Below are 19,280 nucleotides of genomic sequence, written 5' to 3'. Positions count from 1 at the left end.
ACTGTTTTAGGAATCATACAATCATAGGTCACAACTTGAAGCATGAGTGTTGAAGAGTCAAATGTAAGAACATTGAAAAGTTGTGTAAAATTCAGATTGACAAGATTTTATAGTCAGCAATTAGTGCACTTAGTCAATAGCAGTCCTGAAATATTTTGGGCAAAATTTTGTGTTTTTCCAGTGTTTTGTACTGAGTATGCTGCCCCATAGGAAGTGGGTATGGTTTGGTTCGTCTTTTTGTCAATTTTGATCGTAACAAGAAAAATTGAAGAAGTCGTTGCTTTTTACAAGTCTGAATGTAACTCTGCCTTTATTTTGAAATGGTTTGATGTCGACAATACTGACAAAGGGAAAAAATATGTTTTACTTGATTTTGTTGTAGCATGGTAAAGCTGCCTTACACCTTGCGGCAGAAAATGGCCATGTTGAAGTCGCGGATGTCCTGCTGTGGCACAAAGCCTTTGTCAATGCCAAATCCAAGCTAGGAGTGACACCCCTTCACCTTGGAGCTCAGAGTGGATTCAACAAGCTGGTTAAGTTGTTGATTGAGACTCACAACGCGACAATAGATGCCTTGTCACTGGTGAGTTTAGCTAGCTTTGGGTGAGGAATTAGTTTACAATGGCAAACCATACACTAACGTTGTCACATTTTCCAATCAGGAGTCCCCCTTACAAAATTAAACAGTGTAAGTCTAAAGGTAGTTGTTCTAACACCATATATCCTTTTGGTTTGGCCCGATTACATCATTTACTATTGCAAAGTAGGATCTCTCCACTTTAAAATGGGGGTAAACAGGTTAAAAACCTTTTCCTGCCACAATGAATCAAACTTTTCAGTGTTTCACGTGAAAAACGGGCTCAGATTTTTTACCTCAGTAGGTGAAGAATTATTGACATTTTCTGTCATGGTAAGACTGATAAAAATTCAATTGTATTTCTGTTTATAAAGATAAATATGATTCAGAGTATTGATGTTCTTTGTCTATATGATTACTGCAAAGTCTTCATTTTGAAGCTTTGGTTTTGTATTATCTGCCTCAAACACTGGTTGTGACATCTTCACAGGCCAAGCAAACACCGCTGCATATGGCGGCACAGAATGGACAACTTGAAGTCTGTGAAACACTATTGAAAATGAAGGCTGACTCAAATGCAACTGATATTGTGAGTAACTCATCCTTTAATAGTACAAATGTTTTTAGTTTTCACAAAACTTCAGCATGGGAATTTTTACTTGACAATATTTCCCTTCGAACTTCATCTGTCTTCACTCATGCTGTAAGCAGACTTTTCCTTGCTATTGGTGAAGAACTTTTCTGTCCAAAAAGATCCTGTCAGGAGTGTTGGGGTGCAGTCACTGTTTACTGTTTAGATGTAGGTTAAGTTTCGGGTCTTCAGCCCTGCAAATATACTTTAGCTCCTTTATGAAAATGCTTCCCTTCCAATTTTTCAACACTGCTTTATCAAAACGACATCATTCATTTCTATGCAGTTCTTTCACAGAGCTGAGTTCAAAGGTCAGGCATGTCCAATCAAATGAGATGATGATGTAATATTTGTCAAAAACAATAACAAATGTCTCTCAGGTATATAAGGGCAAAAAAAAGAAAATCAGAACTCAGCTTTTTGCCATCTCTGTTCTATGCTGTCATCTTTTGTTTGCTTATCCTTCAACTTTATCTTGTTCATCTCTTATCACTATGGCAACACAGATGTCCAAACTCACTGACATTGTAAGTATATATCTGTTTTGATGAAATGCATGTTTACCCAACGGTGTCTCTGTCTGCCGTCCCATTTCAAACCATTGCATGTATGTAATCATTGCGCATGAGTGCTGAGTAGTTTCAACATTTGAGGATTTTTTTACTGTATTTGTTTTGTATATCAACTGCAAGTTCATATTCTATGCCCCAAATCTTGTTGAAACACCAACCATTCAGTTCATCAACTGAGTATATGACATTGTGTAAAATGCACAGTTATTGTTTACCTTTGAATTCTAGTCCGGACCAGAATTCACTTGTCAACAATAACAATGCAGTCTACACATGTACAGGCTGAGTTGACAAGCTGAATACTGTGTATCTCAACATACTTTGGGGAGTAGAACAAGAAACAATAGTTGATATACAAAACAAAAAACAGTGACAAAAAAAAATCATCAAAAGTTACAGCTGCAAGCTCTTTAACATAGAATATTTCTAATTTCTAGGATGAAGTTGCTATGGGTTGTCTCAAGGAAGAATTTTATACGGTAGTGATAGTTTTGAACACTGAAAATTGTGTTTTGATTTCAGAGCAGACATAGGAGAGTTACATTCTTATGCTTTTCTAATGAAATGCACCATGATGATGATTGTGAAATTCTGTGATTGAACTGGAGTTTACCTGTTCATTGCTCAGTTTTGATCAACACCATCATTTTCTGCGGTTTGGGTAGACCCATGTACTGTGCATTAGGTTGTGGCAGGATAGATATTAAAATGCCAGAAGCTGTATCTTTTATTTGTTTTCACCATTTTTGTTTTGTACGTTAGCCAGTTTTTTGTTCTGCTTGCGGAAGCATGTTGAGATACCCAGTATTAAAACTCGTCAACTCAGCCTTTAGACTGCATCATTATTGTTGACAAGTGAATTCTGGTCCAGACTACGGTAGAATGCAAATGTAAACAACAACATTGCGCTCTTACACTAAGACTTATGAACGTTGTGTTGACAAATTGAATAATTGGCGGTTCAACACGCTCTTGGAAGTACAGCAAGGACTTAGAGTTGACATGTAAAACAAATTTTGAAAAAAATAATTGAGCTACAGCTACTGACCCTGTAACAATTTAACAACTTTTATCACGCCATCCATCAACGTTTTCCTAAGAGTTTCATGTAATTAGACATTTTAAACATTAAAATTTTGACTCACCCAGATATTTTGCCCCAAAAATCTTTGAACCATTCTCGTCAAAGTTTAAAAAAAATAAAACCAGGACACTGTATACATATTTGCATCACAACCAAAATTTTGTTAAAAACTTATTAACATTCAAAAGTTACAAGTAACAACATTAAATTTGTCCTCCCTAACTTTCCATTGGACAAACGTAAATTAATTATTTTGAAAAATCTTCTGTCTGCTTGGAAGAATGAAATAAAAAACAAGTTTTTCCTACTTCCAAATTCATAGCACTGTTAAAGTACAGCATCATGGAAATATTAAAAATCTCAAGAACTTATGCAAAAAATGATTTCTTTTAAAGGTAGTATGCGCCTCAAAAGTGAAAGACTTAAACTTTTGTTCAAACTTTCCTTAATGAAGCTTTCAACAATACTCTTGCTAACATTTACCAATACTTGAAATTCAAAATGGCCGCCATCTCTGTGTGAACTCCATAGGTAAAAATAACTCTTTTTAAGTTTAAAAAAACTATGATGGTAAAATTTTTTCTAACTCCAAGAGTTTTACAATGAGCCCCAACAAGTGATAGATCGGAAAAGAGTTGCAAAAGTTTGAAAGTGCTAATATCTGTCCCAGAGGCGCATTATACTTTAAAAAGTAGTAGAAACACTTAAATATAGATCTCAATATCTTGGTCCATTTCAGTGTTGGCTTGATGATATCTGAACACTGGATTACAAATAGGAGGGAGTCATCGGAACTGCACTTGTATCTTGTTTACAAAAAATGCATTTCATTTGCAATATCTGGATACATGTACATCACACCAACTTAGCTGCAACATTTAAATTTTTACGATGTAATTCTTACAAACGCTGTTAAACTTTCATCAATCACAAACATTCCTTGGATACATTAGTTGTATGGGTCCCATACAACGTTTGAGTGCAGTTCTGACAAACCCCTCCTTTCAAGCATTGGTAACACTTAGAAGAATCCAGCTGCTGTTCTATCACTATATTCACCGTACATTGTATTCAATCACATGTTGTTACTCAGTAGTGGCACCTAAACACGTATATGCACCAGTCTGTTAACTTACACAAAATTGTCTACATTTTTTCCTCGCCAGAAAAATTAACAATTTTCAATCTTTCGGAAGTATAGAGATGCATATTCTAAGTGTAATTTATGATGTTATTGTTATTATCAATGTTATCTAAAATGTTGGTTAAATCTGTTCGGATAATTTTCAGCACGGACAAACTCCATTCCACCTTGCCGCAGAGAATGACCATGCAGATATCGTCAAGTTATTCTTGAAACACAAGCCAGAGTTGGTGAACATGGCCAATGCAGTAAGTACTGTCCCTGAAGTAGAATAGCCACCAGCTTCTGTGACTCGTTTTCTGATATACATAAATGAAACAAATGTCAGAAAACAGACATTTGAATATTGCTTAACCCTTTGACTGGTGTAATTTCTCCTGCCAAAATTTTAATGCAAATTTCACCAATTTTGTGAACTTTTCTGTAAGTTTTTAGCTCCCATAGCCATATGTATATATGGCAATGGAAGCTATTCTTATAGGCTAGGAAAATGTCTGTATGTATGTATGTCTGTATGTCTGTACGTCTGTATGTCTGTATGTCTGTATGTCTGTATGTCTGTATGTCTGTCCGTCAACATCAAAAACTCCAAAACCGCTGTACATTTCATCTTGATATTTGGTGTGTACATGGATGATGGGCTGTAGATGAGATTTTGTTCAAATGAAGTTGTCATTGCCAAAAATATGCAAATTAAGTGAAAAAATTGAAAAAACTCAATAGCCACTGAGCAGATTACATGAAAAATTAGCATGTAAGTACTTTGGGCTGACATGAAATGATTGTGCGCATCTTGGGTCAGTATCTTGGACTTGCTATTTTCATGAATTTTTTTGTAATTTTCTCCCATTTTTGGTCAAAAAATCTCCTGCTCTGAAACCACAAGTCCGATTGATTTGAAACTTGGTATGGAAGTGCATAGGAGTGACCTTTCCCAAATTTGGGCAAATCGTGGTGAAATTTGCATATTTTTAGTTTACACGTCCATAGACTCCCATGTATAAGGCAGATCTCCATAGACTCCCATGTATAAGGCCACAAAAAATAAAATTTAGTTTCTCATCGTATTCATATTGCAAAAAGGATGCAGTGACACAATTTTAGTCCCCACGGATGAAGTCCAGTGAGCTTATAGATTGGGTCATGTCCGTCTGTTCGTCCATCCGTGAGTCCATCTGTTCACGCAGATATCTCGGATATTTTGACAAAATGTCATGTGACCTTGATGACCTTTGATCTCAAATATACATATTTGTCCATAACTCAGTAACCACAAGTGCTACAGCCTTCATGTATGGTATGATGGGACACCTTATGACGCCACATATTGTACCTCATTAATTATGCGCATATCTAATTTTGAGCGAGCCAATAGAGCTAGAGGTCTGATTTTTGGTATATAGGGATAACTTAGCAAAACAATTTTTTGACAAATGTCACGTGACCTCGGTGACCTTTGACCTCAAATGTACATATTTGTCCATAACTCAGTAACCACAAGTGCTACAGCCTTCATGTATGGTATGATGGGACACCTTATGACGCCACATATTGTACCTCTTTACTTATGCGCATATCTAATTTTGAGCGAGCCAATAGAGCTAGAGGTCTGATTTTGGTATATAGGGATAACTTAGCAAAACAATTTTTTTGACAAAATGTCACGTGACCTCGTGACCTTTGACCTCAAATATACATATTTTTTCATAACTCGGTAACCACAAGTGCTACACCCTTCATGTTTGGTATGATTGGACACCTTATGACGCCACATACTGTACCTCAATAATTATGTGCATATCTCATTCTGAGCGAGCCAATAGAGCTGGATGTCTGATTTTGGTATATAGGGATAACTATAGGAGAGAAATTTTTTGACCAAATGTCATGTGATCTCGATGACCTTTTACTAAAATATATGTTTATGTCAATAAATAAGTAACCACAAGTGCTATGTCCTTTGTATTTAGTAGGATGGGAGACCTTATGACAACACACGCTTTACCTCATTAATTATGTACACATCTAATTCTGGGCAAGCGAATAGAGCTAGAGATCTGATTTTTGGCATATAGGGATTAATTAGCAATATAATTTTTTTTTTCAAAATGTCATGTGACCTCGATGACCTTTGACCTTGATTATACATATATATGCATATTTCAGTAACCACAAGTTCTATACCCTGCAATTTTGATAGGATATTAGACCTTAAGATGTCACATCTTGTACCTCATTTATAATGCACATATGTATTTCTTGGCTGGCCAATACTGCTAGAGGTCTGATCTTTTTCCCGATTTAGAACCATAACTTAGACATGCCTCATGTGTTTCAAATTGGGAACAACGACATAGACCTATGTGCCATAGATCTCAACATATACACTCCAGTGATACTTCTTAATGACCATATTTTCCTGCCCCATCAAGACTAATACTCCTATTACAAGTGGGGACTATGTCATTGTAAATGACTTGTTGAGTTAATGGTTGTATCACAGTATTCGATATATCTAATTCTGTATTTTTTCCATTTTATATTCTGAATAATTACATTAAACATATTTCACTGTCTCCAGTACATTTCATTTAAGTATTTTCACTTCATGCACTTTATCCCTTTCACACATGTTCAAATATCTGACCAGAGAACAAACACTAAATAGTCCAGGATGGGAGCTACAGTGTCATTGACGCTATTTTTCATAGTTTTGGACCAAATTGATATCAAATTTCATCGGCTACAGTTTTTAATCAAATTTTGGCAAAAATCAGAAAAAAATTGACTGTAGTATATTTTATAAAGGTGACAAAAATTGACTTTGGTGCTCAAAAGGTTAAGCTGAAGTCAAACTACAAGATTTTATGAAAGAATATTTTTCACCAAGAGACTAAGTAATGATTTAACTCTGATTTTCATCTGCCATAAAAAAAAATTGTGTTGATTTTAATGTTTGTCTTCCATAAACAAGATTTTTATTGTGTCTCATCTTGCTCTTGTAGGATGGTTCAACTTGTGCCCACATTGCCGCCTCTAAAGGAAGCGTTGCTGTAATCAAGGAGTTGTTGAGGTTCAACCGTATCGGAGTGACAACTGCCAAGAACAAGGTACGATCAAAGCATTTCCAAAAAAAAACTGCAGATATGATAGGAACATTTCAACAAAATCTGGTGTGAAAAAGTGATTTTAATGAGGCCTCTTTGATCAGTGGTGATCTGGATATGAGTGGATGGAAAATAAGGGCTTGAAATTCATCCATGAACAAAAGTACACCTAAAAGAAAATTTGAGATTTCATGTTAAAGCCTCACTAGCTGTATCTTTTCGCGTTCTTTCATTAAGATTGTTTAAAATCAAATGCAACTTTTGTAAAAAATGCTTCCTGAAGTGTAACCACAGAATGTTTTTCAAACAGTGGAGACAAACACACAACCTAGATTTTAACAAGTAAATCATTTTTGAGTAGCGACTCAAATATGGCCGCCGTCTGTGTAAACATGTGTAAGTGCCAGATTTTAATGATCAACCAAATCCATCACAAGTATTGAAACATCAACATTTTCAAAGACAATATGGTTTGAAAACAGGAATCAAAAACACCTCTTTGAAGAGTGGATGGTACTTTTTGGTCAATAAATGCAAAAAGACGTAGCTTATGGGGCTTTGTAAGTTGTCTAAGATTGCCTTGCCTTTACAAGTTCATAGTCTAATCAGTGTTCATCTGTTCTTTGTACATCATGTCTTGCTAGGCCAATGAGTCCACAGCACTTCACCTATCAGCAGAGGGCGGACACAAAGAAGTGGTTAGAGTTCTCATCGATGCTGGCGCATCACCAACTGAAGAAAATGCTGTAAGTTGGCAAATTGTACTGTTACATTTTGCAAACCAAGTCTTATGTTGTCAGTAATTCCATCCGAGATAAAATTTTCTGTACAGTTTTGCTGTCAGAGTTGGAGACGGATGTATGGCACTTTTCCAGGAGAGATATGGCTTAACAGCACAACATCCACACGCTATGATTGCAGAGGTGTACAAAGATTTGGAAGAGTTGGCAGGATGAAACATTAACCTATACATCACCAAACTTCCATCCATGTAATATTTTTATTTCCATGGCAAAATCACAAGAACAGATTAGAATGTTCACAGATAATATAACCAAGGATTCTATTCAGGCAGATGATTCCAGTAGTAAGTTTGTGAAGGCATTTTACTCTCGGCTTAAGGTGTATCAATGCAGTTATATTAGAAAATTGCAGAAATCTGGCTATGGTTCAAAAAGAAAAGAAAACATTTTACATCAATGTCTTGCAGACATCAATGCATTTATGTTAGAAGATTACAGAAATCTGGCTATGGTTCAAAAAGAAAAGAAAATATTTTACATCAATGTCTTGCAGACATCAATGCAGTTATATTAGAAAATTGCAGAAATCTGGCTATGGTTCAAAAAGAAAAGAAAACATTTTACAAGTATATTCAATCTGATATTTGGATCCTATGGCTCATGGAACAACATGACTTTAACCCTTTTACCACCATGGTTTGGCCCAAACCCATTGTTATCAGTGGTGATTGTGGACCTGTTTACAGGGAATTAGGGGTGAACAGGTTAAAACTGTGTGGTTTGCTTTCTCACAGGATGGTATGACAGCCATCCATCTGGCTGCAAAGAAAGGTCATGTTGGGGTTCTTGAAGCCCTGAAGGGGACTGTCTCTTGGAAAGCGCCCAGTGTGAAAACTGGCATGACTGCTCTCCATGTGTCAGCTCATTACGGACAGATGGAGTTTGTACGTGAGATGCTTCCCAAAGTGCCAGCTACTGTGAAAAGTGAACCGCCAAGTATGCCTCTTGATCCAAGTGGTGGCAAAGATCTTGGAACAGCCCATGAGGTAATTTGCAGTGATATTTTCATATTTCCAACTGTCAAATGTTTAAACTTTTTTTCAATTTGTGAATAATCAAAGGTAACTCTAAGCGGATCACATTTCTGTTAAAATTCTACCAAATTTTGTGCCAACAGAATCAAAGTTAACCAATACCATGCATTTTAAAGTGTTTGTGAATGACATTCATAGCCAATAGAGTGTAGAAAACTGCATATTACTTAGTACAGATTTCCACAGAGAGTGGCGAGCTTATAAATTTGTTGAATCATTGCTCGCTCACAATATTGCTCTGAGCGATTCAATCCGTTTGAAACGATTTTTCAGAAACATAAATAATTATGTCATTTACATTCTATCATCAATGATGATACAATTAACAAATAAAAATGCTTGGGTTTTTTGTGATACAGTATGGCTTTACACCACTCCATCTAGCCGCCCAGTCCGGTCACGAGGGATTGGTGAGAGTGTTACTGAACTCGCCAGGAGTCATGCCAGATGTACCAACTGCAAGACAGGTAATGATGAATTCTTTAACCCTTCCACCACCATGATTTGACCCAAATCCATTGTTATCAATGCTGATCGTGGACCTGTTTACACAGAATGAGGGGTGAGCAGGTTAACTTACAGTATTCAGCAACAAATTTGACAGTTGCTGCCCCATTGTACTAGGCAAGTTTGACCTTCACACAGCGCAACCTTGTGAAAGGGTCATAGTAGAATGTTGCAATTTTTGGAAACTCAACACTGTTCTCTAAATCCTACAAAATGAGAGAGATGGCCAATTTACATAATAAGACCCAATTTGCATATACATGTTTTGAAAATATATCCTTTTCTCTGGTCATGAACACATGATAAGGTCATTCAAAAATTAGAGGGGTGGCCAACCCTTCAAATTCCTTTTCTGAAGAACCCTACCCAGTGTGAGGTAAAAATATGTTAGCACCAAGTATCATTCTTCAGAACCATGTAACATTTTGTAACATTGATGACATTCAAAACTTGGTGTATATGTAATCTTAAGCTTGAACATTAAAGCCCCTGTAGCTGTAACTCTTGAAATTTGTCGACCTGAAAAAGGCTTTCTATTTTCTCTGGTTTTCTTTAAATTCTACAGATTTAAAGTATATTGTCTTTTACCACTGAAAAATTGGACAAGTAACTTTAAATTTTGACCGTTATTTTGATTTCCTGCCACTTTTCAAACTGGTAATATTACAAAAAAAAAATATGTGCTGTTCCAATTACCCGACCTACCCAAATTTTATCCCCCGACCCTAGACTTTTTAGAGCTTCGTAAACCGGAGTAAAAATAATGATATGAAAAAACGTGAAATGCATGAAACTAATTTTAGTTCGATTTTGATACTTTTTGAACTGCCTCAATAAAATGCTGTTGAAACAATACTACACGTAAATTTCCGTACGCTGATTTTGCATATGAAAGCCTATCAGCCAGTTGAGAGGCAAAAGTTCATTGCCCTAGCCCGATAAGGTTTCTGTGTCACATCATCTCTGTACGATTGAGAAAAGGAGACAAACTGAAGTTTTTGTGCATCATATGAATATCCATAACACTGAAAATAATTCTGATAGCAAAATTGACACAAAACATTGGACTTTACTGTCACAGAAACGTGTTCAGTGCAGACTGCACAAGCATTGAAGCAAGTAGCTGCAGTACAGTAGCTCGAGGTTTTGCCTGGGTATTTGGGTCGGATGGCAAAACCACTCTGGTTTTGCCGTCCGACCCAAATACCCAGGCAAAACCTCGAGCTACTGTACTGCAGCTACCTTGTATGAAGCAAGCTGTGGTGTCAATGGGCCCGGTTTTTGAAGTGATATTTGAATGCATATTAAAGCTTATGAATATTAATGAGCTGTCCGCCACTCTTGGAAGCCCTATACATTCACAACAGTGATACCTAAATTTGTTGAATTTTGAAAAAATCTTATAGAGGATGGTGTTTGGAGCCAGCAGCTTGGATTGTGTAAGCAAGTGATTTATGGCTTGTAGTATGTATATCACAAGTGACATCACTGCAACATTAAAACTTACATATAAGATATCATTAAATGTTTCCGTTAAATCCCCCCAAAAATTTTAAAACCCCCCTCAAAAGTCCAGTAGAGGGGGACCAATCCCCCTGGTATAGTATCCTAGATAAAACACTGCATTGATGACAGTAAATATTGTGTTGTGTCAGTTCTTACAAGTCAGACTTACCTGTGGATAAACAGTTCACTTTCCTGTCAAAGAGTTGTAATTCAGCCATATCAATTTCCATGGCAGTCTAATAAACCACACACTTCAATTCTACTGGTGAATATTTTATTTTAATAAATTGGTATTCAATTTGAGTGCGTTTCATGAGGAAATTGTTCACTGGTAGTTTGTTTGAACGCGTACAAAATGCACATTGAGAAATAAAAAAAAATGAAAAAAAAAAATTTCCCTACCTACCTACCTACCTTATTTTTGAAAACCATGTAATCGGAACAGCACAATTTTTTTTTGGCCTTACAAAGAAAACATAGCATATGGTGTCCCAGTGGAAAAATTTCAGCACTATGCATTATACTGGACCACTCTGTTGTTTCTGTGAAGATTCCAATGCATATATGCGCTGTGTACTGTGTTTTGCCTTTTTTTGCATGAGGGCGCCATTTTATGTTTGGGCAAACATTTATTATTTATCTTGCTCAAAATTGCACATGCAGTCCCAGTGGACAGTTTATGCTACCTGTATAAACACCTCTCAATGAATACATTCCCATGAACTTGTTTTAGTTTGGAAGTAAAATCACAAAAAATAATACTAAAAGATACAGCTTTCAGACCTTTAAACTTCAAACGTGATTTCACATCAATTAGGGATGAGCAAATCAGTGTAATTTTGGTGATTGAAAGATCTATGAGGTATATTTTATGGTCTTTCAAAATAGTGCGTTAGTCCTGCCATCAGTCCCATGATGTTTGTCCATTAGTGTCAACAATCAGAATAATTTACTTCAAATCTGAAAAAAAGTGTGGTCATCCCAGAGCTTATAGACCACTGGCTTTGCTATCCAGTGCCTTAACGTGATCTTCTGCCATTTGTTTCAGGGTACTATACCACTGCACTTAGCAGCACAGAGCGGCCATATTGCCGTGGTCGGTTTACTGCTTAGCAAATCTACCAACCAGTTGCACTTTAAAGACAAACGAGGGCGCACCGGCCTACACCTTGCAGCAGCCAATGGACACTATGATATGGTTGCTTTGCTGATTGGCCAAGGCTCTGATATCAACACATTTGATAAGGTAGATTCCGTCTTCCTTGGCAGGAATTTCATGTTTATCTTCTTTTGAACAATAAAGAGTGTTTCACTGGATACAATGAACTGTACTCATGCAAGCTCAGTCTTTTCTGTGACAAAAGTTGAAATTATGAACTTTGAAAACTAAACTGTAGTGTTGTTGCTGTGTCTTTGGAAGTTCTGGATGAAGGGAAAAGATCATTATGGTGCAACAACTGTACAATGAGGTTCCCATTGCGGTCTTTTCTGCAACTTTCCTGTGGTGCATTCAGATAGGATTTGATTGTCAATCTGCAAGGGACATACGCTGTGTATGGGCACTGTTTCTGATCTGAATTCTGCATGCACTACATACAATTCTTTAAACCCCGGTGCGGGGTATAAAAGACCCCTAACTCATCGAAAATTCATAATGGCGCTTGAGTGACAACTGGCAACAGCAAGGTAGACCGCTCCGTGAAAATCAGCCGAAGCGATTCTCATACAAACATTATTGGCATACCATAAACATAGACTGTTTCATAAACGCGTAGGCCATATAGATATCCGCAAAGTTTCACAAAGCCTTTTAAAATTACGACGGTTAGGGGAAAAATCGCTTTCGTAACAAAGGAAATTGCCCCCAGCGAACAGTCGTTCCGCGATTCAAACAATTGTCAATCATTCAGTGACGCGCAGAGGTGTAAACTGGTCGAACATTTGCTGTGCACACGAGAATAATTACGATGTAAACAAACCATGTGTACGCTTAGAGTTACATGTATATTGGCGTGCACACAGAATGAAAACTTCGTGGTTGTCATAAACTATTTTACTAACAAGCGTTTATGATGCAATGACATCGCGAAAGTGGGCCATTTTCCGTCGTGACTTGGCAAGAGATGAGTCAGTACCGGTACGATGTATCCTTGCGAAAAGTGCGTACACTGTATTTTACAGAACTGCAGGCAGAGTCCATAGTTTACAATGACATCGAAAACAACTAAATACTAAAGCATGGCGGTAGCCTCCATGATCAATTTAATTACAGTCAGTCAAAGAGAGCCACTTTTTAAACAGCCCCTCAAATCTACGGCCGAAAGTACCGGTACGCTACAGTCGCTTTTGATATAAATGCTAGCCCTGAAAACGGCCGTATGTACACGTGTTCTCACACATGGCAATGACATGTCGTGTTCGGAGGGTTGGTAAGGTTTTGACATACCGGTTGCCCCAGTAACGTTTGGACTTCTGTTATGAGAATTAAACAAAGCTTGTAAAGACATCAAAACAGTATTTGCCAATGTCAGTTCAAGGTGAGCAAGTGAGCGTCATCACCCGATCTTCTCTGAAAGGCTTAGGCCTATTGATACGTGTGTCCGAGATCGGCTCATTGAGTTGGCACTACATCGTAAGATTTCGACAAAGGTTGGACTTTAATTTCTTCAATAACGGAGATATCTATGAACCCAGTCCGTGGTTCATCCCATTGCTCCGAAAATAAACATAACTCGAGATGAGATGTCCGGGGTCACCATCAAAGCAACCGAGCAGCCGACCTCGATCGCTTACAGATATCGTGGTACGCGAGATTCATGGAAATCTCGATCCTTCCGTGATGTAGTGAACTTATTTTAGCGATCGGTCATGACGTCGCGTCGTTCACCTATTTCCTACCATTTTCCTGACCGTGTTTCTCAGTCAATGTTCAGATCTGTACTTCGTGATTTCAACATACGAAATAGCCAGCTTTGGATTATTTTTAATGTTATGTTTATTACTTTCTTGATGATTATTTCCACTACGTACGGCGCCATTTCCGTATGTAGATATGGCGGTCAGTAGCCGAATCATTCTCGAACGATGACATGACCCCGAAACTTCAGTAAATCAACTCAGCAAAAACTTCAGTAGATCAACTCGGCACGCTTCTGTTTTTATGAAATTGTTTTTTTTTCTTTCTTTCTTTCTTTTTTCTTTCGCGTATTGCGAAGGCTGTTCCTAAGCTTATAGTCAGAGCGTGATTTGAGAGCAAACAGATTACGCAGGTAATGCGAACGATAGCAACCGTTACCAACAGACTCATTATGCAGAGCCATGCCCCAAAACGCCCACCCAAACTTGGCATTAATCCGGATCCCGGTCCATTTCGCCCGGGCTTTAATGATACTTTTTGTAGTTGATCAAGAAAGTGTTCTTGATACTCATAAAATATTGAAAAGCTGTCAAGTTACTGGGCAGGAAGTAGGACTTTAAAATAAAAGATTTTTTTTTCAAAAGAATGGTAGTTTTCATATTTTGATGTGTCACTGTTTCTGAACACTTCATCCCACAGAATGGTTGGACATCTCTCCACTTCGCTGCAAAGGCAGGCTATCTCAATGTCGTCAAGTTACTGGTGGAATCAGGAGCATCTCCCAAATTTGAAACCAAGGTCAGTAAGAGGGATGGCCATTGAATCTGAACCTGAAAATGATGTTACAAAGTATTAGTTTTCTGACAGAGAAATGACTGGCTGAAGACTAAACAGTCTGCTATCTTCAGTTCATACATTAAACCAGAAGGTTATACCTTTAGAATCTTAGGGTGTCATGGAAGATCTTCTGTATTTCTGCAAATTGCTATTTTTTAACTAATGCCGCTTTCTATAAAACACCCCATATTCAGCCCAGTGCTTATTCCATTCACAGTGATATTATGTAAATGCTTTCTGTAAAGTTGCCAAAATTTCTGTAACAAATACACAACCCATATTTGGAAGTGTCATTCTTGCACAACCCATATTTGGAAATATTCTTTCCTTATATGGTAAAATTAATATCTCTGTACATGGCAATAATGTAATGACTATATGACATATGGAAATGTTCTTTCTTTTGTGTGGTGTATTAGTAAACAGAATGCTCTGTAGTTTCTTGAAGTTTTGTGAAAAAAAATCCACACCAGGTAAATTCAAAATGTCACATTCCATACAATTTGAGATCATGAAACTAAACAGTACAAAGCGTTGTGGATCAACCAAACTTCTAAATCTTAAGTGGAGAATTAGCAGCAACCTTGATGTTGACATTGAATGCTTTAAAAGTATAGCTTGAAAAAGTCATATCCCAAATGAACGAGTTGAGAAGTGTTCAACTGAGGGTAGCATGTGTATCCTGTGAACTTTGTCTAACGTAGTTGGAATTTCTGCCTCTACATGGATCTATAGTTTGGCCACAGGAAGATGGTGGACGAATACCAGGTACAATTGTGTGATGTGTATGATTGCAAGGGGATGGGGAACTTCAGAGTTCGTTCGCACTCAACTGAACAGTGGATCACTCTGTGCCAAATTTTGGTTTTCACTTGTGCGCAAACTAGTCGGTTTTGAGAAAATGCCAATATAGAGTGTTTGTGGTAGAGGTGCACCGTGCCCATGAACATTTTTTTGCTATTTTTTGCGGCATTATTACATCCATATGCTCTCACATCATTCACAGACACAGTTCGTACGTACACTTGTGCACCTTAATGTGTTAAGTTTTACTGATTATTGAAAACAAAAACGTTATCCTACTAATAATCATTTCAGGATGGGAAGGTTCCAATCTGCTACGCAGCATCAGCCGGACACCATGATGTACTGAGCTATCTGATGAAAAAAGACCACAACACGCAGCATCTGATGGAAGATAAAAAGGTGACCGTCAATATTTGTTAGGAATTTAAGGAACCCCTGCGGTCACAGAAACTGACTTTGGACAATTTTTCAAAAATGTTTGTTTTCTGTATTAACTGCAATTTCTTGTAATTGTCAGATCAGTTGCAAACGTACTGTGGATACAGTGTTAGAGTTAGTCATATGGGTCCAATGGGACCTTCCAGCACAGTTCTGACACCCCTCCCTTTAATGGGTTAACCCTTTCACCACCATGGTTTGTCCCAAACCCATTGTTTTCTATGGTAAAGTTGGACCTGTATACAGGGAACTGGGGGTGAAAAGGTTAAACCCGCAATTCGAATTGACCACAGTATGAATTAAATCATGAGCAGAAACTCACATAGAAATACATGTATTACCATACGTGTTTCTACACATGGGTTTATTTGTACCACTATCACATGATCTTTCCGGCGTACTGAGTATGTAGAACAGTGTGCACCCTTTTATTCCATTGTACCACCATTGGACATTTACTGGTTTGATGACAGAAAGAGTGAATAAACAGGTAAATAAATAAATTTTAGATAAAGTGATGAGAAAACAAATGACCAAAAAATCAGTTTAACATAAAGGCTGTAGGAGCTGAGGGAAAATTTTATTACCAGTGGTCTTATTTCTTCATGATTATTTTAAAAATTGTTAATTCTGTGATTTTATTTCAGTTTGTGTTTGATTTGATGGTGAACGGCAAGCACAACAACAACAAGTCAATAGAAGAGTTCATCCTTGTGTCTCCGGCACCAGTGGACACTGCCGTCAAACTCTCCAAGAACTTCCGTCTCCAGTCAACCAAGGAGAAGGAACGAGCCAAGGACCTGCTGGAAGCCGGCAACTTCTGCGAGGCAATGGCTGTAGACCTACTAGCCATCGCCGCCAGCTCGAACAGTGCGGGTCACATCCTACGATCTATAGATCACAGAGGGACGCAATTCCTGGATGTGTTGATCGAATGCGAGGAGAAAGAGGTTGTGGCAAATCCATCGGTGCAACGATATTTATCAGATGTTTGGGGCGGTCAGCTGAAGAGCTGGCCTAACTGGAAAATAATCATGTTGTTTTTTGTCATGTTGCTATGCCCACCTGTTTGGATTGCGTTTTCTCTACCTCTCAAACATCGTTACACAAAGATTCCTATCATCAAGTTCATGTGTTACTTAGTGTCCCATGGTTACCTGATTGCCTTACTGATTGTCACCTGCGTCATACCGACTTTTATCAATGAGGTCGAAGCCAACCCATCGCTAATGCCAAAGTGGTACGAGTGGCTGCTTCTGGCGTGGTTTTCGGGACTTCTCGTCTCAGAGATTACGAACCCTGCCGACCGTCAGGGATTGGGTTGGATACATGTGATCAACCTTGCAATAGCTTCCATAGCGTGCTTTTGTCATTTACTGGGATTCGCGTTCGAAGGGACCGCGAGAAACGAAATAATCTACGCCAGGAACTTGTTCTTCTCGACGTGTCTCCTGCTGTGTTTTGTACAGTTTCTGGAGTTCCTGTCCTTTCACCATCTCTTCGGACCATGGGCCATCATTATCCGGGATCTCATGCGGGATTTGCTCAGGTTCATGGTCATACTCAGTATCTTCATCAGTGGATTTACATTACAACTGGCAGCGATATACCAGCCTGTCTATCCGGTACGAAACGACACTCTGACGGAGGGAGACGGCGATGGCAGCGCCGGTGCCAAAGTTCAGACCCCTTTGGAGACATTAGAGTTGCTGTTCTTCTCGTTATTTGGACTCGTAGAACCGGACAACTTACCACCAGTCCACAGAAACCCCTACATCACACTCACGCTGGTGAAGATCGTCTTTGGCACGTATCTGATCGTGACATTGATCGTGTTGATCAATCTGCTCATCGCCATGATGAGCGACACTTACCAGAGGATCCAGGCGCAGTCTGATACTGAGTGGAAATTCGGACGAGCTCAGCTGATTCGTAACATGAACAGGACGTCAGCCACACCAGCGCCGTTGAATCTGTTTACAAAGATGTTTACGTACTGCAAAGTTGCCTTCAAACACAAAGGTGGGCATTTTTTTGGTCATACATACATTTATATTCTCCTTTCCATGAATATCCAAATTGCTCAACATTTTGGATTTTCTGCTCCAGTATTTTACTCCGGTAAGATTGGACTGTTATGTTGTTGTCAGTCTGAAATTAGTCTTTTCAACATTCTTAGCTGTATCTTTCTGATGAGTTATACTTCATATTTACATTTGTATGGTATTATTAGTCCCAGAGGACGAAGTCAGGGACTATGTCATTGCAAATGACTTGTTGCTTAATAGATGTAGGTGAAGTTGTGTTCTGTTTGTGGCAACTGACGGTGAACTTGTGATTTCATTTGGCTATACTGACCCATTGGCTGAATCTGTCATTGACTTTGGGCAGAAGTTACGCACATACATGGGAACAAACACCATGAAGATACATGCAGCTCTCTACATGCATCCTGCTTGCACATTGTTGAAGTCACGTGCATTCACAAGCACTGAAGAACAACTTTCTCTATTCATATTTTATTGTGTTTCTCTCATCTCAGGTAAAATCTGCAGCAGTCAAGCCAGGGAGTACATCAACGAGGAGGAGGAACTTGATGCAGTGTCTGATTCCAGATCGGTGGATCTGCTGGCGCACTCCACGGCTCAGTGGCTGCGTAGTGTGGTCAGAAGGAACACCCAAGTAGCACCAGAAGGTAGGTCAAGTTTATACTGGAGATTCTCAGGGATGAGCAAATCCACCAGCCAAAGCTTATGGGCTAGTAGTTTGAATAGCAGGGCTAGCAGCTTTTTGCTGCTATGAGCCTAACTGACACGTGAATTATGCAGCTTGTAATTGAAATGTTGATTACTGGGGTAGTGGAAACTGAGGGGGCTGGTATTATTATTTTCCTACAGGCCCATGGGCTAGTGGATCTAAAGATAATTCACTCTTCATCTAGTTGATCTGAAAACGATTTGCTCTTTGCTCTGATTTTGTATCCCTCTTTTAGCTCCGCTGTCAGCGACGCGGAGCTTATCAAATAGGTTGATTATCCGTCGTCGTCCGGCGTCCGGCGTCCGTCGTCCGTCGTCGTCCGTCAACAATTGCCTTCTCCTCTGAAACCACGAGTCCAATTGCTTTGAAATTTTATATGCAGTTCACTTTGGGTGACCTCACTTCAGTTTGTTCAAATCATGGTGAAATTTGCATATTTGTATTTTTGGGGCATTTTTTGGTGTTTTTGGTAAAAAAATCTTCTTCTCTGAAACTGCTCGTCCGATTGCTTTGAAATTTTATATGCAGTTTGCTTAGGGTGACTTAAATCAGATTTGTTCAAATGGTAGTGAAATTTGCATATTTGTATTTTTAAGGCAATTTTTGTCATTTTTGGTAA

General features: G+C 38.4%; 1 protein-coding gene across 4 annotated transcripts in view; it reads left to right on the top strand.

Annotated features, from left to right (window-relative positions):
- LOC139133216 (serine/threonine-protein phosphatase 6 regulatory ankyrin repeat subunit B-like) overlaps positions 1 to 19,280 on the top strand; it is a 160,550-nt gene that overhangs the window by 139,302 nt on the left and 1,968 nt on the right. For 3 of the 4 annotated variants that reach the window (XM_070699687.1, XM_070699689.1, XM_070699690.1), the window contains 13 exons: positions 383 to 583; positions 1,068 to 1,166; positions 1,715 to 1,735; positions 4,155 to 4,256; positions 7,014 to 7,118; positions 7,760 to 7,861; positions 8,653 to 8,904; positions 9,312 to 9,419; positions 12,014 to 12,211; positions 14,522 to 14,620; positions 15,758 to 15,865; positions 16,552 to 17,926; positions 18,447 to 18,599. In XM_070699687.1, the coding sequence (XP_070555788.1) occupies positions 383 to 583; positions 1,068 to 1,166; positions 1,715 to 1,735; positions 4,155 to 4,256; positions 7,014 to 7,118; positions 7,760 to 7,861; positions 8,653 to 8,904; positions 9,312 to 9,419; positions 12,014 to 12,211; positions 14,522 to 14,620; positions 15,758 to 15,865; positions 16,552 to 17,926; positions 18,447 to 18,599 (2,923 nt within the window). The remainder of the gene's footprint in view (positions 1 to 382; positions 584 to 1,067; positions 1,167 to 1,714; positions 1,736 to 4,154; positions 4,257 to 7,013; positions 7,119 to 7,759; positions 7,862 to 8,652; positions 8,905 to 9,311; positions 9,420 to 12,013; positions 12,212 to 14,521; positions 14,621 to 15,757; positions 15,866 to 16,551; positions 17,927 to 18,446; positions 18,600 to 19,280) is intronic. The other variant, XM_070699688.1, reaches the window with a different exon arrangement.

The sequence above is a fragment of the Ptychodera flava genome, chromosome 5 (assembly GCF_041260155.1).
Source record: "Ptychodera flava strain L36383 chromosome 5, AS_Pfla_20210202, whole genome shotgun sequence".
In the NCBI taxonomy this organism is placed as follows: Eukaryota; Metazoa; Hemichordata; class Enteropneusta; family Ptychoderidae; genus Ptychodera; species Ptychodera flava.
This window is presented reverse-complemented; position numbering and strand designations above follow the sequence as displayed.